The sequence below is a fragment of the Microcaecilia unicolor genome, chromosome 1 (assembly GCF_901765095.1).
Source record: "Microcaecilia unicolor chromosome 1, aMicUni1.1, whole genome shotgun sequence".
Taxonomy (NCBI): Eukaryota; Metazoa; Chordata; class Amphibia; order Gymnophiona; family Siphonopidae; genus Microcaecilia; species Microcaecilia unicolor.
Window position 1 is genome coordinate 30,053,730 of NC_044031.1, and position 26,471 is coordinate 30,080,200.

The following is a 26,471-nucleotide window of genomic DNA, read 5'->3' on the forward strand; positions in this document are numbered from 1 at the left end:
TTTGTCTATTAGATTGTAAGCTCTTTGAGCAGGGACTGTCTTTCTTCTATGTTTGTGCAGCGCTGCGTATGCCTTGTAGCGCTATAGAAATGCTAAATAGTAGTAGTAGTAGTAGTAGATGAATATATTTGCATCGCCTGCTCTGCTTTACAGTGTTCCCATTTTCCTCTTGAGTTTCCAGCTTCCTCGTTAGCCTACTGCACTTTCCTAGATGTGGACTAAGCCTATGTATCGTTTTGTTTATTATTATTTTTCTAATTTTGGAATTATTCTTGGATGTTTCTCTACTTGTATGGTAAAATTACAAATAAGAAACAAAATAGAATCAGGAAAGGAACTCCATAAAAATGATAGGAGAGAGATCAAAACACCCAAATGAGAAACCTTTCCTGTGGCTGCCTCCAAATGCTGTGTGAGTAGTATCATGTCATTTCCGTTCAGCTTTTCTTTTGAAAGAGTTATCATATTTAGAACATTTCAATGGTTTATGTCACATGTGACAATTACACAGAAGATGATGAAAAGTCCCCACAAAAAAACTAGGAATATCCAAACAGAAACCGGAGTGATGAACACCTTAATTGTTACCCTACTTTGAACATTACAAATCAAAATACATATACACCCCAATCAACACACTTTATCTGTGGTAATGGAGGAAAAAGACCTCAGGATCGGTAGAAGCTCTGAAGATCAGTGGCTTAACACACCTTACAGACCAGCGGTACTTCCGAATTGCCACGGAGCAAGCCTGCAATAGGTCCCTTTATACATTTGTTTTAAACCATTTTTCTCTCCGGTTAGACCCTATAGACCATTGCAGCTTCACTTCTAAAACATTTAGAATATATAACTGCTTTATTATATAAGTCATTTCATGTCATTGCAGCTCAATATGGAATTCAGGAACATTTAGTTTCAATAATTTTTATTAATAAACATATATAATAGACAATCAACACTCTATGTATCTTTCATTATAAAGCAAAACAAATGATTTCCAACATTGTGATGATTTCTACATCGTGTTTTAACAATTTTCTCCCCCCTCTAAATCCCCCCCCTTCCCCCCTGTTCCTATAACAATCTATTTTGATCCCACACTTCCTGCGGACAAGTGAATTCAACCATGGTTTCTCTTTTGTATGATTCATTATATGCCATTTGTATCTCTGTCTCCGTAACCAGCCCACCATATACTCACTGTGAGGTTTAACCTCTTCACACCACCTCTGCGATGGGGACGTCTTACCCAAAAAATTCTCACACATCCAGCTGTCAAATTCAGCAAGATTCTCTTTATTTTTCTTAATTCAAGCAGCAGACAAAAATCATAAGCAAGAGCAGAGTGCAAGCAGCTACTGAAACATTAAAAGAGAAAGATCAGGAGGGGAGCTCAGCTAGGGAAGATAAGACTCCTCTCAAGCTAAGGGTGGATCCCCTTATACAGGTCTTCTATCTGTCTATCTGTGCTCTCCTTATCATTTGCTTATCTGTCTTTTCCACTTAGTTTCCATCCCTCCCATATTCCATAACCATCTTTCCCATCTTCTAACTTGTTTCTATGTCATGTCCAGCTACAGTTTTTTCTCTAAATTCCTAACATTGCAGAGACAGTTTGCTCCTGGTACCTTCCTTATCTGCTTAGAATACAAGCTTAGAAGCAGTGGAAATAATGAACAGAATAAATGTTAAAGTACATATCTCCATACAGGCTTACCTTAATGTAATTTATATAAGTAAAGCTAATATAATTCATATATGTAACTCCCTGTCCAGAAAAGCTTATAATGGTACCATTTTTACAATGCTTAAAGTGCTATGAACTCCTGAACACTCTCTACCAAACTACCACACAGTTCACACATACTGGTCCACGATCCTTGTTCTTAAGCATGTCTTAATGCCTTAAACTATGTGACAGGTCTACGCAATCCCTTTTTTCAGATATTCCTAGTTGTTTGTCCAAGCCATTGGCCTGCTCTGACCTTCCTCTCTGACAGTAGCCCCTTCTTTTTGAAACATGTATAACATCTTGAATATTTAAGTGGGTTTTCTACTGTGATTTATTGCAAGCCGAGTCAGATGGTTCTTCCCTCTGAAACATTTATCACATTCTAAACATTTAAATGGTTTCCCTCCCATATGAGTCCTTTTGTGCTATTTCAATTGGACCTTCTTATTAAAACATTTATCACATACTTAATATTTAAATGTTTTTTCTTCCGTATGAATTTTCGTGAACATTCTCCTTGGCTTTCCTTCTGAAACATTAATCACATTTGCAACACTTATGGTTTCTCTCCCATATGAGTCCTTTTGTGCTGCTTCAGTTGATCCTTCCTTTGAAAACATTTATCACATCCTGAACATTTAAATGGTTTCTCTCCTGTATGAGTTCTTTCATGGTTTTTCAGCTCGGCCTTGGTTATGAAACTTTTATCACATTCTGAACAATTAAATGGCTTCTCTTCTGTATGAATCCATTCATGCCTTTTCAGGTGCCATTTCAAGCTAAAGGAATCATCACATTCTGAACACTGAAATGGTTTCTCTCCAGTATGTGTCATTTTGTGGCATTCCAGGTGTACCTTGGTTCTGAAACATTTATCACATTCTGAACACTGAAATGGTTTCTCTCCAGTATGTGTCATTTTGTGGCATTCCAGGTATACCTTGGTTGTGAAACATTTATCACATTCTGAACATTGAAATGGTTTCACTCCTGTATGAGTCATTTTGTGGCGTTTCACGTCTTGCTTGCTTCTGAAACATTTATCACATTCCGAACATTTAAATGGTTTCTCTCCTGTATGAGTTCTTTCATGATTTTTCAGCTCAGCCTTCCTTATGAAACATTTATCGCATTCTGAACATTGAAGTGGTTTCTCTCCAGTATGAGTCATTTTGTGGTATTCCAGGTTTACTTTTGTTCTGAAACGTTTATCACATTCTGAACATTGAAATGGTTTCTCTCCAGTATGAGTCATTATGTGGCATTCCAGGTTAATCTTGGTTCTAAAACTTTTGTCACATTCTGAACATTGAAATGGTTTCTCTCCTGTATGAGTCCTTTCATGATTTTTCAGTTCAGCCTTCGTTTTGAAATATTTATCACATTCTGAACAGTTAATTGTTTTCTCTCCTGTGTGAACCCATTCATGCCGTTTCAGACGCCATTGCGAGCTAAAGGATTTATCACATTCTGAACATTCGAATAGTTTCTCTCCCGTATGAATACGTTTGTGAATATTTAGGTTGGATTTCCATTTAAACCATTTATCACATTCTGAACATTTAAATCGTTTCTGCCCAGTATGAGTTATTTTGTGGCTTTCCAGGTTTGCCTTGGTTCTGAAACATTTATCACATTCTGAACATGTAAATGGTTTCTCTCCTGTATGCGTTCTTTCATGATTTTTCAGCTCAGCCTTAGTTCTGAAACATTTATCACATTCTGAACAATGGAATCGTTTCTCTCCCGTATGAGTCCTTTCATGAACGTTTAGGTTGGACTTCCATTTGAACCGTTTATCACATTCTGAACATTGAAATAGTTTCTCTCCAGTATGAGTTATTTTCTGGCTTTCCAGGTTCATCTTCGTTCTGGAACATTTACATGGTTTTTCACAGTTTCCAGATGGGTTAGTTTTGTGCATACCTTGACAGTCATGAACTTCAGTCCTAAGCCCACTTATGTGGTGCTGAATAACATTGGAGTAGGTAGTAAAGGTATCCCAAACAACAGCACTTTTAAAATCTCTCTCACCATTGAGTCTTTCGGGTTGTACAAGTCTTGGGGAAAAGCTACACTTTCTCTTTTGTCTTTCTAATCTTTCTCCTTTCTGAGCTGCTGCTTTCTCAACAGTTGGTATTATGCTACCGATTCCTCCTTCACAGTCTGCTGAAGGATCTGTGCTGTCCCTGGAGGAGTCTTCGTGTTTCCATTCCTGTTTCTGCTGCTCATCGCAAATTCTCACTCTTTCACTCTCATTCCCAAATCCATCATCTGTTGGATAAAATAGAAGAGTACGATCATTAATTTTACAGCTATGGAAAAGGATACACTTAAGGTGGGCAGGAGCAAGGAGAAATTGCTCCTACACCAGAAAACCCACTGGAGCACCTGGGCTAGAGGTAACCTGGGGGGGGGGGGGGGGAGAAAGGATGAAACATTGTCAGGAGATCCGCGGGGGGGGGGGGGGGGGGTTGAAATAATGAAAATAAAAGTTATGTGGGTTCCAGCCCGATATTCAGTAGTTCATGTCCTATGTGAGCCAGCCGGCACCCGCATAACCCTAGGCTCCTCCTATATGCCTCCCCCTCATAACCGCCCCTTATTTTGTGAGCGATCAGAGGCAATATTCAGGGAACCGGTACTACCTGCTTTAATACCACTGAACATTGGGGGTTAGGCAACCCCAGGGGATTCTTGAGAATATGGCCTAGTAAATATGAAGGGTACAGATTTACAGGCGTGAAGATATTAAATACATTTCACTTACTGTGGATTAAACAAAACACAAAAACATTCCCCTGCACTACTCAGGCCAAAGCAATTAAATTACCTCAGAAGAAACCTCCCCCTTTCCCTGAGAGGAACTCTGCTACAGTATAATTATGTCCACGACTATGTTTGATAAAAGAGGGAAATAGCTGGTGAGAAGGAAGCAGGTGGCCAGTGTTTGCACAGCGCTATATTATGGCTGGAGGGTTATGGAGGAGGGAACAGGGCAGGTGAAGAGACCTGGGTGCCTTAAGGCCAGAGAGAAAAGATGGAACAGTAAAACCAACTGGTTCCTGAGAACGTCACCAAACAATGAGATATAGGTGTTCCTCCTGCCGGCTTCTCCCTTTTGCCTGTGTAGCCCAATTACCCTGCGTTATTTTTGCTGCAAAATACTTACTTATTGTAACTTTGGTAAGAACAAAACAGAGAGAGAGAGAGAGAGAGTAAAGATGAAAAATGGCAAGGGCACAGGAAGAGAGTAGGCTGCATGGCAGGGGGAACAGAGAGAGAATGAGGGAGAGAAGAGACATTGCATGGGTCAGACAGACAGAGAAAGAGACAGAAGAGGCTGGATGGCAAGGGGTATAGAGAGAGAGAAGCAGCTTTACTGCAGGGGGCAGAGAGAGAGAGAGCGTGAGTGAAGAGGCTGCATTGCAACGGGTACAGGGAGATTGAGAAGAGGCTAGGGTGGAAGTGCAGAGGAAAGAAGGGGAGAAATGGGACGGGGGAGGAATGGGGACACAGAAAGCAGATACTGAACATGGGAATAGGGACAGGGACACAGAGGAAATGATGGCGGAAAAAAAAAGTCAAATAGACAAATCCTGGAAAGCACAAAATGGATGAAACTGGTGTTTGGGGGGAGGAAGGAAGGAGCAGAAGATGGGTGGGGGGGGGGGGGGGGGGGAAGGAGCAGGATGCAGATGGGGCTAGGGGTAGAGGGGTTGTGAAGGAGGGGGTTGGAACAGGAGATAGGGCTACGGGGTGTGGGTGGGGAAGGGAACAGAGAAGAAGATGGATAGGACTGGGGGAAGGAGCAGGAGTTAGATGGGGCTAGGGGTTATGGGTAGAGGGGACGGGAATGAAGTAGAAGATGGGGCTGCAGTGGGGGAGGAGCAGAAGGTAGATGGGGCTAGAGGGTATAGGTAGAGGGGAGGGGAACAGAGTAAAAGTGATGGGCAGACTCTTCAGGTGGCCGCAGGGTAACCCCAGGCAGGTGCTAGGTGTTTTAAGATACAGATGTACTGATTTTGGTAAAATGGGGGAATCAAACATATAAATTGCGAGTGACGCAAATGTGCAGTAGAGACCGAACTTTCAAGGAGCAACACTCCAAGCCCCGCCTCAACCAGCAGCTCCTGTTCTGGACGTAATGCAGCCAATAGGGAGGGAAGGAGGGGGCGTGGAAATCGGAGGGGGAGGAGCCATTGTACATCGGAGGTGCACAACAAATCTGCAACTACGGAGGAGGGCATGAAACTCGGCAACAGGAGGGACGGTGGAGGCGTGCAAAACGGCGGAGGATGGAGGGAGGGAGACAAGGGTGATGCAGTACACACACAGAACAAGTCAGGAACACAGGACAGAGGACAGTTGGTGGAAATCGGACGGAGAGGAGCGAAGGAGGGGGCGTGGTCATCCGTGGGGGAGGGAGGGAGGATGGACAAGCACAAGGAAGAAGCAGAGGGAGGAGCCGTGGAAATCGCTCTCAAATGGCAGGCTCTGTTGTTCGACATGGCATGGAGGGGGCGTGCAAATCTGAGGGGGAGGAACCATGTACATCGGAGGTGCACAACAAATCTGCAACTACGGAGGAGGGCATGGAACTCGGCAACGGGAGGGACGGTGGAGGAGGGAGGGAGACAAGGGTGATGCAGTACACACACACAGAACAAGTCAGGAACAGAGGACAGTTGGTGGAAATCGGAGGGAGAGGGGCGAAGGAGGGGGCGTGGACATCTGTGGGGGAGGGAGGGAGGATGGACAAGAACAAGGATAGGAGCAGAGGGAGGAGCCCTGGAAATCGCATGGGGAGCAGCAGTGTAAATCGCTGGGAAATGGCAGGCTCTAGGGAGGGACAGCAGGACCACTACTATTTTCACTCAGACAACAGGAAGGAGGTCTGTTGTTGGACATGGGCATGGAAATCGGAGCAGGAGGCAGGACAGGAGGGGGCGTGGACATCACAGGGGGTAGGGAGGGGGAGACTGGACAAGAACTAGGATAGCAGCAGAGGGAGGAACCGTGGAACAAAGATAACCAACGGCCAGAACCGCTACCATCCGGGGAGGAGCCAATGCGGAGACCTGGCCGACGAGAAACCTGTCACGCCCCTTTAGCTTACTGAACAGCACCAGTCAGCAGAAGGGGCGGAACAACAACAACATGTATGGGGGGGGGGGGGAAGAGACCGGCACGGGACTGCAAAACGAGCCTGCCTTTCAAACTGCTCCAACAACTGCCTACAAGGAGACACTGAACCTCCACTGAGACAGGGAGTACTAACAGCTCACTAGCACTCTCTCTCACTCACTCACTCACTCACTCACTCACTCACTCACTCACACACTGTCTCACTCACACACACACACACACTAGCAGCTACTACTACTACTATTACTATTTAGCATTTCTATAGCGCTACAAGGCATACGCAGCGCTGCACAAACATAGAAGAAAGACAGTCCCTGCTCAAAGAGCTTACAATCTAATAGACAAAAAATAAATAAAGTAAGCAAATCAAATCAATTAATGTGAACGGGAAGGAAGAGAGGAGGGTAGGTGGAGGCGAGTGGTTACGAGTCAAAAGCAATGTTAAAGAGGTGGGCTTTCAGTCTAGATTTAAAGGTGGCCAAGGATGGGGCAAGACGTAGGGGCTCAGGAAGTTTATTCCAGGCGTAGGGTGCAGCGAGACAGAAGGCGCGAAGTCTGGAGTTGGCAGTAGTGGAGAAGGGAACAGATAAGAAGGATTTATCCATGGAGCGGAGTGCACGGGAAGGGGTGTAGGGAAGGACGAGTGTGGAGAGATACTGGGGAGCAGCAGAGTGAATACATTTATAGGTTAGTAGAAGAAGTTTGAACAGGATGCGAAAACGGATAGGGAGCCAGTGAAGGGTCTTGAGGAGAGGGGTAGTATGAGTAAAGCGACCCTGGCGGAAGATGAGACGGGCAGCAGAGTTTTGAACCGACTGGAGAGGTCACACTCACTGTCAATTTCCCACATAAAAACACTTTCTCTTTCATTCTTACACATTGGCACACACAATATTAAACGAAGGGGTGGGGGAAGGCAAATAAAAACAAAACCCTGATTTGCACCTTGCAACAAATGGATATAAGGAGCCACTAACCACCACCACTGTGACAGCTCACTCTCATGCTCTGTCTCTTTCCCAGAAAGACACACTTTCTCTGTCACTCACTCACTCACTCTCTCACCCAAGCACACACACACAGTATTAGAAGAAGGGGTGGGGGCAGGCGAAACAACAACGAGCACTGATTTTAACCTAAACAAAAAAAAACCATAAGGACCAACTGACCCACTCCACTCTGACACCTCACTCTCATGCTCTCTGTCTGTTTCCCAGAGAGACACACTTTATCTATCACTCGCTGACTCACACACACACAATATTACAAAAAGGGGTGGGGGCAGGCAAGTGAAAAAAAAAGCACTAATTTGTACCCTAAAATAACTTGCTATAAGGAGCCAGTGACCCCCTCCACTGTGACAGGGAGTCCTAGCAGCTCACTGACACACACAAACTCACTTTTCAAAGCCCACAAACACCGGCTACAAGGAGCAACTAACACTCACTCTCTAATACACATACACGCTCTGTCTCTCACTCACACAGACGCACACACACACACACTTTCACACTGCACACTATAGAGGCTCATTTTCAAAGCACTTAGCCTCCCAAAGTTCCATAGAAACCTATGGAACTTAGCCTCCCAAAGTGCTTTGAAAATATGCCTCTTTGTCTATCACACACACACACACAAAATATTACAAGGAGGGGGGCCACACAACAGAAAAAACATCAAACCATTGACCCTCCACTGTGACAAGGAGTACTACCACCTCACTCTCACACAGACACACACTTTCTCTAACGCTCTCTCTCTCACACACACTCAGCTACAACAACATTACAACTGATTTGAACTACTGTGACAAATCAGAACAAGAAAAGGACTGTAACAAAACAGAAACACTACTATTAAAAAAGCAACCTAAAACAACTAATATGCCACGACGAAAACTAGACACCACAGGAACTGAGCAGGCAGCTCATGATTTAGAATTGAAGAGGAGGAAAGCTCAAAGAGATAGAATTAGACATGAAAATAAAACAGAAACACAAAAACGTGCAGAAAAGGAAAGAGTACGCAATTACAGAAAACATCGCAGTGAACTACAAAAACATGAAGAAAGACACAGACGTCAACAATCAAGAATCAACAAACACTTAATGGACCTTCAAATGACAAGACACAAAGCTTTACAAGAGTTTCAGGAAAAAAATATAAACAGTAGCAGCCTTGGCAACTTTTGCGAAATCTGTGAACATTGTCATGCAAAACACTTTAAAAATGAGAGACCAACAGATAAGAAGTTTAATGTTTGCTGCAATAAAGGGTCTATACATTTACCGCCTATAACTACAAATGAATACATTAAGAACTTGATGACTGCACAAGATCCAGATTCAAAAACATTTATGAAAAATATACGATCATATAATAGTGCATTAGCATTTGTATCAGTGGGAGCAAAAATTAATGTCCCTAGAGGTTTTGGACCATACTGTTTCAAAATACACGGACAAATGTAAAAATCAATTATTAAATGTTTTCCCCCCTTATTTAATTTCTTTTTTTCATTAATCGATGGAGGGGAGGGCAGGGGACAGAGGAGGGTGGCTGCACATGGGGTGAGGGAAGAGGACAGAGGACGGATGCTGGACATGGGGGAAAAGCAGGGGACAGAGCACAGTTGCTGCACATGAAAGTGAAATTTAAAAAAAAAAAAACGCCCGTTTTAACGGACTTAACGGCTAGTATCTGAAGAAGGAGCTGATGGCATGGGTCAGGATAGGTGAAGCGCAAGTGCAGTGGTCCAAGCTGAAAACTGCTATAAATAGGGCAACCGATCTTTACACAAGGAAAGTAAACAAAAACAAGAGAAACAGGAAGCCTATGTGGTTCTCCAAACAAGTAGCTGAAAAAATAAGAGCAAAAGAGGCTCAGTTCAAGAAATACAAAAGAACGCAACGAGAGGATCACGGAAAAGATTAAACTTAAAGAAGCGAAGAAGGAAATACAGCTAGTGACAGCGAAGCAGAAGAAAAATGGCTAAAGATGTAAAGAGAGGTGACAAGACCTTTTTTAGATATATTGGGGAACGGAATTGCAAGACTGAAAGAGAGTGGAGAGTGATGAGGATAAAGTGAATGTGCTAAACAAATACTTCTCTTCAGTGTTCACGGAAGAAAATACTGGAGAAGGATCATAGTTGGTTGAGGAGGGAATAACGGAGAATGGAGTGGATCCTGCGCCGTTCATAGAAGAAAGCGTTTCTAAACGGCTTGAACACCTGAAAGTGGAAAAAGCTATGGAGCCGGATAGGATACATCCCAGTGAGGGAGTGTTTTCTGCCTCTATGTCACTCCCTCTCTCACGGCCCACTATAATTAACCCTGATCAGGTAGGATTTATTACTGGAAGGCAAACAGCAGATGGTAGAAGAGTACTTTCCATCTAAGAAGGGTGAAATACAAAAGAGGTGTATAGACTCTTTGCTTTCGTATCAGACTGCTAAAATAGACAAGGAAATTTCTTCTTGGATAGTTCAGGCATCAAGCTCAAAACAGATTTGTTTCAGAATTATGGAAGGAAATGAACATATTAGTTTCAATTCATGATAATGTTATGCTGTAATTTCTGGTTTGTCTAGTCTCGTTGTATGTAACCACATAGAACTGTGAGGTATTGCGGACTATAAAAACAAAGTGTGGGGGGGTCACGTGATGCACGGCTAGAGAGCGGGTGTCGTCGTGCTGAGGTCCCGCCTCCCTCACATCTGTTTTCGCCCAAATAAACCTTACCTTCGCCGCTTTGGTAAGCGGAACGCAAACCATGGGAGAGAGGATAGCGTGGAGAATCGCTGGAGGAAAGTGCGAAGCCAAAAATGCAGTCGATGGCCGCTAAATCGGCGAAGAAAGACACGACACGGAGTGCGCTGCTGAAACAAAGATGGCGGATGGAGAGTGCCCGAAATTTGTAAGCTCCGCGTGGGCAGCGGAGGTGGCAGTGGAGGTCTCAGCTATGTTGGGCACCTCAGTGGACACCAAGCTGCAGAAGATCACAGAGCAGTTAGGAGGCATCGATGCAAAGCTGGAGAATATACGATCGGAGTTCTCCCTCTATAAGCAGAGGTTCTCAGATGTGGAGGATCGAGTCCAGCAGCATGAGACCACACAACAGGACTTGAAAAGCAAAGTGCAAAGATTGGAAAGTAAATTAGAGGATCTGGAGAACCGGGCCCGCAGAAGTAACATCAGAATGGTAGGCCTGCCTGAAAAGATTAAAGATTCAGAACTGAGAGACTTTTTGGAAAGCTGGCTCCCTAAAACTTTAAAGTTGCAATCGCTGGCTGGGCCCTTAAGAGTGGAGCGCACTCACCAGCTGGGTGGGGCCTGGAAACCCAAAAGACCCGCGCCCCCGAGTGGTTATCTTCAAAGTCCTCAATTTTGCTCATAAGCAAGAAATTTTCAGAGCCTTTCGGAAAGCTGGGTCTGTGCAATATGAGAACGCTACGGTGCATTGCTTCCAGGACTTTTTGGCTGGGGTGTCGATGCAGCGGCGAGATTTTTGGGAGGTATGTCAACTGTTATTTGCCAAGAAAATACAGTTTGCTTTGTTATACCCGGCCCGTTTAAAGATCTGGCATGATGGGAAGCAGACCATGTTCTCCTCGGCGACAGAGGCTCTGAAATTCGTGAAGCGAGATTTGGCGGCTGAAGGATCAGCGTGAGTTGGCGTATGATGGGCTGCTGGAGGCGCGCTGAGGATGGCGGTTCCTGGAGACTGCAGTGGAGCTGAATAACTAGGATGTTTTTCTGACAGAGACCTGTATACTCAATGGCTCGGGGAGCTGCAGCTTATTAAAAGACTGGGGAATTGTGGAGGCTATGCAATTTGTAAAACGAGACTTGGCTGCGGAAGGTCCAAATGGAACAGGCGTCCAAGGAAGACTTGATGGAACATTGAGGATAGTGATCCCTGAGAGCCACAATGGAGCATGCATACCTTGCGGTCGAGACAAAGTTGGGTAATTTCGTGATCCAGAGTGTGGTAGCATGCTACAGACCGTGGAGTGGCAGAAAAAGCTCAAATGTGTTTGTTGTTAGTGTTTCAAATGTTAACTGTTTGGTTGGGGCATAAGACCTACACTTTAAGGGAAAGAGGCATTGTTTTACAATTTGTGCTATTAAAAACTGATGGTGGGGGAGGTCACGTGGGTGCCATGAGCTAGATAGCAGCAGCTGGCGAGAGCTCCGGAGCCCCCATCCCGCCACACGAGGAAAACTTAGAAATCTACCTTACTTTATCGCTGGCTCCAATTAACTCATCTCTATGGACAAATATCTGAGAAGTACCCCGACAGGAATGGCGCAGAGAACCGCTAAAAAAGAAAAAACAAAATCGAGTGGAGGAGAGCCCAAGATGGCCGACGAGGGGGAGATGGCGCCAAAAGAATTCACTGATGCACAGTTAGACCAACTAACCTCAGCCATCGCAAAGGCCTGGGAACCCAAGTGGGCGGCTTTAGACCGCAAACTAGAGGGCTTTAACTCACGGCTCGAAGGATTACAAACGCGAGTGGCGGATGCGGAGGTCCGAATATCAGCATTAGAGGATGATACCAGAAGTTACGGACCAGACTTCGCCGCAACAAAACAACAGTTAAACGAGCAGGCGAACAAGTTAGAGGATCTGGAAAACCGCGCTCGCCGTAACAACATACGCATTGTGGGTTTGGATGAATCCCTTCCTGAACGAAATTTGGAAATATGGCTGGAAAATTGGCTGTCTAAAGAACTAGCTACAACGGATACCATGGGCGCCTTGATGATAGAAAGGGCTCACCGCGTAGGCCGGAAAATGGAGAACCAAAACAGACCGCGCGTTGTGGTGGCGAAAAATTTAAATTATAGACATAAAGTAGAAGTATTGCAAGGATTCAGATTAAAGAGAGACCCGCTCAAATACAATGGGAAAAACATTTTAATTTTTCAGGACTTCTCAACTGAAGTGCAGGAGCGGCGGAGACAATATCATCCACTTTGTGCAGCGTTAGTTGCAAAAAAGATACGCTTCGCAATGCAATATCCAGCAAAGCTGAGAGTACAGATACAGGACACTTGGCAGACATTCAACATGATGGCGGAAGCCAAGCACCACTTATTGGAACATAAGATAATTGACTTATAGGAGCCTCCTGTTGGTGACCAGTGAATTAAGTGAAACGCCAAGAGGTTTGATATATGAATGTAAGTTTCTAGGTAGATAACCGACAATGTTATAGGCGGGATGGGGACCCCAGGCACGACGAGTGGCCTTACTCCTTCCCCTGAGGTCCAAGGGGACGGGGCGGGTTAAGAAGAAGGGGAGGGGGGGCAGTTGGGGTGGGGTAATGGAATCCCGAAGTTCAAGAATTTTGCATAAGTTATGGAGAGTTTTACGATACGTAAATGAAGATAGACTAGAATTGGGGAGTGGAGCACCCAGGAGAAAGATTCAAATGCTCCATATGCTAATTGACACAGATGGTGTTGGGAGTTTGGATAATAGCAATAAAACTGTAATATGCCAGCCCGGATAATATCATGGAATGTGGGAGGTATTAGTACTCCCATAAAAAGGGCAAAGATACTGAGCGCATTAAAAAGGCACAGAGCAGACGTTGCCTGCCTGCAGGAAACACGCCTGAATGACATTGAACATGCCAAATTGTGTAGGAATTGGGTAGGAGAATGCCACTCAATAGCAGCACGAGGGCGGAGGGGGGGCCTAGCAATACTAATAAGAAAAGGGCTGTCATGTAACGTTAAAGTGCTCGCGCAAGGAAAGCAGGGAAGATATATCATTGCAAAAATATGGTTACAAGGTTTGGAATTCATGATAGTAAATTTATATGGCCCAAATGAGCATATCCCAGGTTTCTTTACAAAACTAGTTAATGCTTGCTTACAACATAAGGCCTTAAAAGTAATAGTGGTGGGAGATTTTAATTTAGTCTCGGACCCAAGGCAGGATACCACGAGCACGACCTCCTCTCATTATACAGGGCAGAGACATAAAGAATTTATTGCATTCCAAAGAATGTTAAGCCTTGTTGACGTATGGAGAGTCTTACACCCAAGTGAACGCGAGTATACCCACAGATCTAGAGCCCATGGGACATTAGCCCGTTTAGACTACACGTTGGTAGATAGCTCTTTAATAGATAAGGTTAAAACAGCAGAGATAGGACCTGAGGAGATCTCGGACCATGCCTTAATCTGGCTGGACCTGGAGATACCGGCAGATAGGCAGGGTGGAGGGGGCTGGAGATTTCCGGCATATCTATACAACGACCACCATTTTAGGGCATACCTGAGTAGCAAATGGGAGGAATACATTGAAAATAACAAAGAACACGCAGAGAGCCAGCCCAGTTTATTTTGGGCGACCTCAAAGGCAGTGATAAGAGGAAACATTATTGCATACAATAATATGAGGAACAAACGTAGAATGTTAAGTATCATAAACTTAGAGAAGCAGATGCAAAAAGCAAAAAGGAAGTATGCAAATAGACCTGGACAAGCAACGTTGGATGAGTTAAAAGCGATTCAGACCACACTAAACACGTTATTACATGAGCGAGAAACCAGGTCCTCTTTGTATTATAAATACCGACTGCAGAGATTTGGGAATAAAACGGGTGCTCTGCTGGCCAAAGTTATTAAAAACTGGGGAGGACCCCGGGTGATACCTGTTTTACAGGACGCACAAGGAAGACTAACTAACTGTAGAGAGGAAATAGGACATCGGTTCACTGAGTATTTTGCTAGATTATATGCAGCCCAATCGCAGGTGACTAAACAACAAATACACGCATACTTAGAGGGATTAGGTTTAGATAAACTAAAAGAGGAGGAGATGGAAAAGCTAAACGCCCCAATAACTGTGCTAGAGTTACAACAGGCCATCAAAACCCAAAAACTCAGATCAGCGCCTGGCCCGGACGGATTTACAGGGGAGTACTATAAACTATTACCACCACAGGCATTACTGGCATTATTAGACTACTATGAAGATGTGATTAACCAGGGCCAGTTCCCTAAATACGCCAATGAGGCATTGATTACACTGATCCCTAAGCCTGGGAAAGCGCCAGATAAAGTAGAATCTTACCGGCCAATATCATTACTAAATGTAGACACCAAGCTACTTGCTAAAATACTTGCAGAACGTTTAGCAGAAATTTTACCTAACTTGATAGGGCAGGAGCAAGTAGGATTTGTGCGACATAGACAGGCAACACAAAACGTACGGAGGTTATTAATGTCCATGGCAACCTGTTTAGAAAACATGTATCCCGCAGTGGTAGTAGCACTAGATGCAGAGAAAGCGTTTGACCAAGTACGGTGGGATTATCTATTTAGTACGCTAGAATATGTGGGCTTTTCAGGATGGTATCTACAAGCACTTAAAACATTATATTGTCACCCTGAGGCAAGTGTATTAGTTAATGGAGTCCGAGAAAGAAGGTTCGGGATAGAGAGAGGCACAAGACAGGGCTGCCCTCTCTCCCCTCTGCTCTTTGTATTATCCTTAGAGCCGTTGCTGCGAAAGTTGAAGAAAGAGAATGAAATTAGTGGCATTCCCCTGGGGGCCCGAAATGTCAAGGTGCTGGCATACGCAGATGACCTCCTGTTAACCCTTACGAATCCAGAGCGGTCCATAAAGGTACTGTTAGAGAAAATTAAAGAATTCGGACAGCTCTCGGGTTTTAAATTAAATTTGACTAAGTCTACTGTGATGGAGATTGGCCCAAGCAGAGGGGGGAAATGGGGAGAAGGGTTCCCCTTTCAGAGAGCTGAAGAGCATATTAGATATCTAGGAGTTGAAATTACAGCAGATCTGGATAAATTATATGACCAAAACAAAAAAAAACAAAAAGGCACACAACTGCTTACAAAACAGTAGATAAAAAACAACAAAGCAGTGTTCCAATAAATGCATTTGATTCCACTGCTTTGTTGTTTTTTATCTAAATTATATGACCGCAATGTTCATAAACTTTTAAGAGAGACAAAACATACTTTAGAAGCATGGGCCGGTCTCCCTCTTTCGTTGCTAGGCCGCATTGCCTTATTTAATATGTTTGTAGCACCCAAATGGTTGTATGTTTTACAAATGCTCCCTTTATATTTGAAAAGTAATACTATGCAAAAGCTACAGTCCATGATACAGAGATTCCTCTGGCGGGGTAGGAAGGCCCGACTGGCTTTTACTACGCTCAGTATACCAGTGGAATATGGTGGACTGGGACTATTGAATATACGATACTTAAATATTGCAAGCGGGATGAGAACCATTAATGATTGGTTTCGAGGTACGCAAGACTTCACAGACACTCCCATGGAGCTCGAACTTACTGGGGAAATACACTTTAGCAATTACTTACATTCTGCAGAGACCCCGATGCCTAACATTTTGAAAACCACAAAAATCATGCCATATGCAGTGTCGGTTTGGAAGTGGATTTGCCGTCTACATCACTTTTCTTCAAAAGTAACTCCATACCTATCGATATGTGATAACATAACTTTTGTCCCAGGACAGATGTATGCAGTGTTCCACAGATGGAGGAGACGGGGAATAGTGTATTTATTACAAGTACTTAACAATGAGGGGCGTATAAAATCCTTTCCTGATTTACAGGCAGAATTTGGGATACCCCAAAAAGAGCAGTTCTTTTATGAACAATTGAAACATTATGTGACCTCACTGCCCTGGGAGTCCTTGGCGGAGGATGTCCAAGAAGAGCTGTCAGCGGCATTCTCCCTAGGGGCCCAACAAAAAGTGCCTTTATCTTACCATCACCGTCATATAAAAGACACGGTGGAGGAACCGGACTATGAACGTTTATCCAGGCAATGGACAACAGACTTGCACACAGAGATAAGTGCAGGCCAGATCAAGACCTATGTGTTGACAATCAGACGAATTACATATCAATCCAAGCACTGGGAATTACAATACAAATTTGCACTGCGCTTACATATACCTCCCAAAAGAGCTTTCTACATGGGTCTTTCCCCTTGGGGAGAATGCCCGAAGTGTAGAGCAGAAGGAGCAGATTTGGGACATATGTTCTGGCTATGCAAAACGGTGGAGAAATTTTGGAAAGAAATAATCCAATACGTAAATTCAATCTGGAAGCAAGGCTGGACTTATCACTCGACCCTTCTGTTTGGGCAACTAATAAATAGTCGACCTACAGTAAAAGGCTTCACAGCATTTACCCAGCGCGCAGTAATTGTGGGCAAACATGTTATATTGACAGAATGGCTGTCAACTGGAGGTCTGACACTGCAACAGTGGAGGACGCAAATGCTACAGACATTGCGCACAGAAAGGACGGGAGTAACGGACATTAACTCACAAATTGGAGTACAATTACAACAACGGTGGACCCCCTTTTGGAACACTCTAACTCCTCAAGCACGTAGTTATCTTTTAAACTTGTAATGAACACATAAACTCAGAAGACAGACTGTTAAGAACAAGGGAAAGGGAAGGGGAGGGAAGGGAGTTGGGGGGAGGGCTTGTTGAGGAGATAAAAAGAAAATGGTTGGTGAACAGTTGTAAAAGTTATGCAATTTTGTTTATACTGCTTGTCACATCAACAAAAATGATTTAAATATAAAAAAAACTGATGGTGGGATCCCCATGTCAGGGAAAGAGGGGTCTGTTATGCTAAGGTTGGAGGATTGTATAGTGTAATTGTGGGTTGACATGGGCAACGGGTTAATAGAGAGGTCAATGCTGCGAAATAGTGGGGAGGGGGGTTCCTTAAGAAAGTATCATACTGGGTAGAAGATAGAGGGAGGTGTCGGGGGGGAGCGCACGTGAACCTAGGCCATGTTGGCACTGTGGAGAAGTTCAAGGGTAGGGAAGGAGGGGAGGGGGGATAGGAGTGAGAGGGAGGTATCTGAAAGAGTTCCGTTTTCAGGGACAGAGTCAAAGGGGATTGAAGAAGGGAACCCCATGGGCTGGGGGGGGGGGGGTTCTCTCATGTTGTTCAGATGTATAACCTTTTTTATGATGATATTAGATTTCTGGTGCACTGGGGTCACTTAAAATTGTCTCTTTGAATATTGGGGGAGTTTCGTCCCCCATAAAGCGGACAAAAGTGCTTCAGGCGCTGAAAAGACAACAAGTGGATATAGTTCTATTGCAGGAGACGCATCTGTCATCAGAGGAACATTTAAAATTTAAGACAGGATGGGTGGGATCTTTGTTAGAGGCACCAATGGTAGGGAGGAAGGCCGGAGTACTAATTCTCTTTAGGAAAGGTTTACAAATAAAGATCACCTTCACATTAAGGAGTTCAGAGGGCCGTTATATTGTGGCACAGATGGAAACTGAGGGCCAGCAACTGGTGCTCTGCAATGTGTATGCCCCAAATGTGTTTGATAAAAAGTTTTTTCAGGGGTTGATATCCAAATTAACCAAGTTCAAAGGAGGGAATATTATCATGGGAGGAGATTTTAACCTTGTGGTCGATCCCCGGCTTGATAGATCAGGCTCTGGTGCTGGGAGTTCGGGAGGGGGTGCTCGCGCCTTATCCCTGCTTTGTGAGGCATTGGATCATGTGGATGTGTGGTGTATTTTACACCCATCGGATAGAGATTTTACTCATCTTTCCAGAGCCAATGCGTCCCAATCTCGCATAGATTACTTGTTTGTCTCGGGCCCTCTCTTCTCGCAGATGGTGCAGGCAGAGATTGGTCCTAATGACCAATCTCAGATCATGCCCTGATATGGTTGAGATGGATGAGACCCATGAAGTGGGGTGGAATGCACCTTTGGAGATATCCCTTAGATTTAGTAGGAGATCAGAAATTCCAGATATTTTTAACAGAGAGGATGGCGGATTATGAATTTCATAATGATATTCACAGACAGCAGCCAACTCTTTTTTGGGAAACTGAGAAAGCTGTCTTGCGAGGGAACATTATTTCTAACTGTGCTAGAACTCGGAGGCTTCGAAATAAGGAGATTTTAGGTTTAGAGTTGCAGGTTCGCAAATATAGGAAGCTATATGGCCAGAATGCTACTGATGAGAATAAGTCACTGCTTTTGGGTGCGCAGAAAGAACTCAACGAATTGTTGCATCAGAGAGCAGTCAAGTCCCAGCTTTATTATATATATAAACTATTCCAATATGGCAACAAGGCAGGGAAATTGTTGGCGAATATGGTGCGGAGTAAAAGGGGAGCCTCCAGAGTTCTACAACTGAAAGCTTTAAATGGACAGTTATTGAGAACAGATCAGAGCATAGCAGACCGTTTTGGCCAGTTTTACGAGACCCTATATGCTAGGCTGGAAAATGAGGGGCTGAATGCTGAAATGTTTTTAGATTCCGTAGAGCTCCCTAAATTGTCCCCTCGGCAGTTGCAGAGGTTAAATAGCCCAATTGTGGAGGGAGATCTTATGTTAGCATTGCAGCAAAGTGCTTCTCATAAAACACCAGGTACGGATGGCTATCGTATGGAGTTTTACAAGCAGTTCTATGAAAATCTTGAGACTGCTTTTGGCCTTGTTTAATTCCATGGTAGAGGAGCGGACTGTGCCGGAAAAGATGAAGGTAGCTCAGATTGTCGTTATACCGAAGGCAGGTAAGGATATGGCAGATCCTGGATCGTATAGACCAATTTCCCTTCTCAACGTGGATGCTAAATTGTATGCTAAGATTTTGGCAAATCGGCTGGCTCGGGTACTCCCGGAGTTGGTAGAAGAAGCTCAAGTGGGGTTTGTGAAGGGGAGGACAGCGGTTCGGAACCTCCATGCTATATTGGCCTCTTTAGAGACGGTGCAACATAAGCGTCTGGCTTCTCTGTTAATCAGTTTTGATGCAGAAAAAGCTTTTGACAGGGTGAGATGGCCCTATTTGTTTGAGACTTTGAAGCAATATGGTTTCCAGGGGTTCTTTCTAGATGCGATTCAGGTGTTGTATCTGGAGCCTTTGGCATATGTCTGGGTGAATGGGGTTCGCTCCTGCTCATTTAACATCTTTCGAGGCACCAGGCAGGGGTGTCCACTCTCTCCTCTATTGTTTGTGTTGTCCTTAGATCCACTGGTTAGAGCGATACAAACCCATCCAGAGATCAAAGGAGTGCCGATAGGTGTCTCGCAGTTCTTGTTGTCGGCCTTTGCGGATGACTTACTGGTACATTTGACACAGCCCTCCCAGTCACTCCCAGCTTTGTTAGAACTCTTTCAAGAATTTGGTGATTATGCAGGGTTCAAGCTTAACTATATGAAATCTTTGGCACTGGCCTCCACAGAGGAGCAGAGGGGGGAGTGGGGGCAGACGTTTCCACTCCGGTGGGTGCAAGGGTCATTTTGTTATTTGGGGTTCTGGCTGTCTATGAACTCGGCTGATATATATCGATTAAATGTGAATAGACTGCTAGGCGCTACGGAGACACGGCTGAAGAGTTGGGTGACCTTGAGGCATATTTTCAAAGCACTTTGGGAGGCTAAGTTCCATAGGTTTCTATGGAACTTTGGGAGGCTAAGTGCTTTGAAAATGAGCCTCCTTGCCTCTTACACTCTATGGGCGAATTCAGTTATTTCGGATGGTGGAATTCCCCAGGTGGCTTTATTGTATAAGGTTATTGCCTATCCTTATCTACTACCGAGATTTTAAAGTACTATATCGTTTGTTTAGACGGTATTGTTGGGGGGGGGGGAGGCCAAACTGCCGCTGCCTCTGTTGATGGGCCACTGGAAGGAGGGAGGACTGGGCTTACCAGACCTGAAACGGTATAATAGGGCATGTCTATTGAGGCACTTTGGTGACTGGTTTTTTGACCATGAAGATTATACACCCCGTAAAATAGAGGGTCAGTTCTTTGCCCCTTGTCATTTTTATTTTCTATTACAGGCGCCTAGGGATAGCGTTCCGGAACACCTGAGGAATAGCTTGTTGCTGACATCTTTGCGGTCTCTCTGGAAAGACCTGATGGGTATTTGGGGCCTATCAAAAAAACACATCGGATATATTACCCATCTGTGTAAACTTATCTTTTAAGCCTGGGATGGATAATAGGACATTTCAGGTTTGGGGGCACTTAGGCATTAGTCATCTGGAGCATCTGTTAAATAAGCAAGAGATGCTGTTAAATTTGGGAGCTTTAGGTATCGGTTACGATACGAACAACATTTTTGTCTATCATCAAATAACACACTATGTGAGGTCCTTAGATTTGGAGGCTTTGGGAGACAGGCATTGTCATCGGATGAGACAATTCTTGGAAGGAGAGGGAACGGATCGGCTTTCAGTCTCAAAGTTATATAAGTTATTGGGGAAACTGCCACTTAAGAAGGACAGAGAGTTAATTAGAATGCGTTGGGCTAGAGACTTAGCCAGGCTGGGACTATCCTTGGATTTTGATATGCTGATTTCTCGGATTCCGGAGATGACCGGTAATGCAGGCCTCTATGAATGTCAATACCGAATTCTTCATAGAGCATACCTCACAAAAACCCAGCTTTTTCAGATGGGAGGGGTGGAAGACCTGTTGTGTGAAAAAAGTGTGGGAGATTGCCAGGCTCTCTATTTCACTGTTTGTGGGAATGCTTTCAGGTACAGCATTTTTGGACCGCTGTTCTGCAATATTTGTCATTTTTGCTGGGCGCTAAAATTGTATGCTCTCCGATGGGTGTACTGCTGGATAGACATGAGGTCTTTGTCTTACAGAGCACATCTGGGAGGCACCTGGTCCGTAAGGCCTGTTTGGTTGGTAAGAGGTTGCTACTTTGTCAATGGATAGGCAGTACTCTCCCGGACTTCTGGCACTGGAGAAATAGATTTCATGAGCTGATGCTTTGTGAACGCCGGGGAGTAAGAGGCTCCTCTAGGAGGAGGAAGACTTTCTTGGACATTTGGGGCCCATACATTCAGTCGCTACATACAAGAGGTAGAAGTCTGGTACTAAATTCCCTTTGATTTTGAAGAAGGCGGGTATAGGTTGGTTAATTCTGGAAGATACCTTAGGGGGGGAGGGGGGAGGGAAGAGAGGGTAGGCACAGTATAGGGGGGGGGAAGCTCATGGGGGTGGGACAGGGATAGTGGCACCACACGGATGCGATGTGTTTCTCCTGCTTAGTGGGTGATAAATAGTTGATTAGCAGAATTACAGTATAGGGCGGGGAAGAAATGAAATTAGTAGAGCAATGAAACACAAAACCAAGACCACAGAATGTTGCCAGCAGTCTATATTTTATTTTTAAATTCTGTTGAATAATGCCCAGGTTGCTACTTGATACATTTCAAAGTTAATATATAGATTTCTTGACAATAGTTATGTACAGCATTTTTGCATATATATGCTAATGTTAATCAATATATTAATACGGAAGGGGGGAGGGGGGAAACAAAAGAAAATGTTGATGATAGCTGTTTAGCTGTATTAGTACAGGTTTGAAATGCTTATTACCAATGTTATACTGATTGGTATGGAATTGTTTCATATATGCATTCATCAATAAAAACTATTAAACTCTAAAAAAAAAACAAAGTGTTATTGTCACCAAATGCCTACCGCCCGCCTGGGGTTAACCCTGTGGCCACCTGAAGGGCCTGTCTCCAACATTGCTCAGGACCGCCTGCACCTGGGCATGTGCTCTATACTAGCACCCTCCTCCCACACACTGTGTCCTGCTTGCTCTGAGCTAGTCTCCAACTCTCTGATTATTCTCTGGTGATTTCTAGGACACTGGGGCCACACTCCAGGAGTTCCACAGTTTCTAGAAAGCAAACCCAAAAACAAAAACCAGGATTCTTAGTCAGTCCAGGACAGCAGAACTAATAAACTATAGGTTTATTATCATGAAAATGAACAGTGAATGTTTGAAAAACCAGATGAAAAAGTACAGCAAGCAACAATAGCTAACCACCAAAACAAGGGCCTACATTTAAACTATCTAACAGTTGTTACTACCTGGGTAGCACCTGGGGAGTTCAGGAACTTAACTGTTCACAAGAATTGAACAGGATCACAGGACACAGATGTTCCTCCTCTGTAGCCCCACACTGAAAATAAGGAAAAATCCAGTACCTCCTGGCTAGTTGAAGTCCAGGGCTAATCAGAGCCCCAGGGCATCAACTTTGAAAGTATCTGGCCAATGATTGCCTTTCCATAAGCTTAAAAGAGAGAGCCTTTTTTTTCTGCTACAGCTTTAAAACTCAAAACAAGAGCCATCTGCTGGCCAACTAGTAGAAAAACATTTCATGAAATTAAAATACAGTTCTCAGGCTTAGAAACCCAGTGTTTCGTCACAATTATGTCATGTTATCTATTGGAAGGCACATCAAGAGTGGATACCTATGATAGCATTAGCAGTGTCGCCCCTGTTGCTTGCCTTGGAGGTAGAACCTCTGGCACAAAAGTTTAGGGAAATTAAAGGACTTATAATAGGAGGTAAGGAACATAGAGTGTCCTTGTTTACAGATGATCTTTTGATATTGACTCAAGGTACAGAAAAAGCCCAAATGGCTTTACAGGAGCAAATGGCAGAATATGGAAGCTTGTTGGGATTCAGAGCTAACCCCACTAAGACAGAGATCTATATTAATAATTCTCACCTCCAATTCTGAAGCTCACAGTGTGGCAGGGAAACACTGAAGCCCTGTACTGTTGTTGCCTGTCAGCACCACTCACTCTCAGTGTCACTCATACACTCGCCCTCAGCCACGCCCCAGCCATGCCCCTTCCGGACATAATTCTCTACCTCAACGTTCCATTGAGGCCACAAGCTCCTGCCACTTCCGTGAAGGGTTCGTAACTTCATGGTGGTGAAACCTCTGTCTGTCTGTCACACCCACGCGTACAACGTCGTTACGTCGGGGGCGGAGCTATTGCACCAAAAGAGTGACGTCGCGACCAGAGCCAGAGGAACAACAGGAAGGCAGGCGGAGCCATTTCGCGTTACATCGGGGGCGGACCCATTTCGCGAAAACCGTGACGTTGCGACAACAGCCAGAGGAACAACAGGAAGGCAGGCGGAGCCATTTTGCTGAACGCCTGACGTCGCGGACGCAACCCCCTGCCTCACAATGACCTCCCAGTGTGCCGCCGATATACAAATGGTGCCCACCACGACCTTTGAAAATGTGACGAAACAAAACCTGCTCATCCTGTTTCCCCAGGTATGTTAGGTGCGTCGCCGGGACACGAGGGGGGAGCAGCGGTATTCACGACCTGCATCGGGGTGGAAAGGGGGTGCAGTCGGTGCGGACACTCGAAACCTTTCCCTCAAATCCCCTTGCTAGCGCCCATTTCATTTCGCCCAGAAATGGGCCTCTTTTACTAGTTTTGAATATATCCCTTCCAAAAGGGGAGGAAACGAATCTTAGGAAATGTTTCCCCTTGCAATGGGTTTAGTATTTCGGTATCAAACTTGGGGCGGACTGGGAGACACTCTGTAGTTGGTACAGAGATTTAGGGAGGTGGGATTAATTAATACCGTCCAGGATAGGAAGGATGAAGGCAGTGAGAATGATGGTTCTCCTTAAATTTTTATATTTATTCCAAGTTCTCCCTGTTGAACTACCTCATAGAAAGATATTTTGCTTTATATAGGGAAGAAAGAGATCCAGAGTAGTCCTGGAGGCTGTGTTCCAACGTAAAGGGAATGGGACGATGGATAACAGAGCCGGCAGTGGGAGGCGGGGCTGGTGGTTGGGAGGCGGGGATAGTGCTGGGCAGACTTATAAGGTCTGTGCCAGAGCCGATGGTGGGAGGCGGGGATAGTGCTGGGCAGACTTGTACAGTCTGTGCCCTGAAAAAGACAGGTACAAATCAAGGTAAGGTATACACAAAAAAGTGGCACATTTCTTGGGCAGACTGGATGGACCGTGCAGGTCTTTTTCTGCCGTCATCTACTATGTTACTATGATATACCCAATCTGGAAAAATACTACCAAGCTGCACAACCTAAGGCAGTGTTAGAGTAGCAGGTACCCCCAACCCAACCCAAACAATGGGTGCTAGCAGAACAAGAGACTAGTACGTTTCAGTTGAAGTTTCTCTCCTGGGCAGCTAGCATGCTCAAACACATTCAAGAGGTCCAAAACCCGTTTACAAGGACCACTACGAACCTATGGCTCAAGACACATCCCCATTTATTGAAGAATAAGATATGGGACATATGGATAAGTTTGTACCCGAGCTTGGCAATAGCTTGTTTCAAAGATGGGAAAGACATGAGGGGCATAATCGAACGCGAACGCCCATCTCCATGGGCATCTATGTCCGAAAACGGGTATGTGAAGAGGTGGGACAGACCGTATTATCAAAAAAGATGGGCGTCCATCTTTCATTTTGAAAATACAGTTGGACGGACCAAATGCCATGGATTTGGTTCCTTCTAAGATGGGCGTTTTTTTTTTTTTTTTTGCGATAACGGAAACTAAAAACGCCCAGCTCAGAAACGTCCCAATCCAAGCCATTTGGTCGTGGGAGGGACAAATGTACAACATTACCATAGCTCTTAGGGGTGAAGGGGGCAACTACATGTGGGTACAGTGGGTTTTAGAGGCCTCCTATTGACCACCACAAGTGTTACGGGTGGGGGGGATGGGCCTGGGTCTGCCTGTCTGAAGTGCACTGCAATACCCAATAAAAGTGCCCCAGTTGCTGGTGTATAACTTTGGCACAGCAGTTGACACCTGAAGACTAATCTCGCTGAAAACGTCCTTTATTTGAATAAGAACCTTTACTCACAGTTAACTGCAGATCAGAGGTTGTGCCCCACTGGCAACGAGTCTCGCTGGTACTGAGATTAGCAGTAGGTCCGAGCTGGCAGAATGGTGTACAATGCCCTCTTTCAGCAACATTCAAGGTAAGAACTAAGTGCTGTAACGTGGCTAACACATGAAAGGGATCTAAAAGTGTCTTACACAAATGGCCACTACCTCATGGACTACCGGAAACAAAACAGGGCACACTCTGACCCAGTAAGCAGAGGGAAAAGCACCATGGGAGAAGAGCCTACCAACTACCAACATCGTGAGCATTTAACACAAGCTAGTGGAATCACGGAGCCCAATACCCTACACCCACCACAATGCATTGTTGATGTGACTCTGCAGTGCCCTTAACAGAAAAGGTGTCACACTCACCCGAGACCCACATCAGAACCAGGGAAAGCCTGTCAGAGGATAGAACACATTCTGCTGTCATGGAGGTGGGTACGGCATTTGAGGCTGGCATACAGGCTAGCAAAAAAAGTTTGTAAGGTGGGGTTTTTTTTGGTGGGAGGGGTTTAGTGACCAGTGGGGGAATCAGGGGAGGTCATCCCTGATTCCCTCCGGTGGTCATCTAGTCAGTTGGGGCACTTTTTTGGGACTTGGACCTGAAAAAAATGGGTCCAAATAAAGCGGACCAAATTCTCGTCAAAAACACCCTTCTTGTTTCGATTATCAGCTAAAGACGCCCATCTCTCCTCGGCCGATAACCACACCCCAGTCCTGCCTTCGCAATGCCTCCGACACGGCCACGTGATCTTTGTTCGTCTCCGTGACGGACTGCAGTTGAGGACGCCCAAAATCGGGTTTCGATTATACTGATTTGGACGCCCACGGGAAACGGACGCCCATCTCCCG

General features: G+C 44.8%; 1 protein-coding gene across 1 annotated transcript in view; it reads right to left on the minus strand.

Moving 5' to 3' along the window:
* Window positions 1–1,278: 1,278 nt before the first annotated feature.
* LOC115464291 (oocyte zinc finger protein XlCOF6-like) overlaps window positions 1,279–26,471 on the minus strand; it is a 31,253-nt gene continuing 6,060 nt past the window's right edge. Inside the window, exon 3 of the mRNA XM_030194687.1 lies at window positions 1,279–4,009. Coding sequence (XP_030050547.1) covers window positions 2,292–4,009 — 1,718 coding nt within the window. The 3' untranslated portion in view covers window positions 1,279–2,291. The remainder of the gene's footprint in view (window positions 4,010–26,471) is intronic.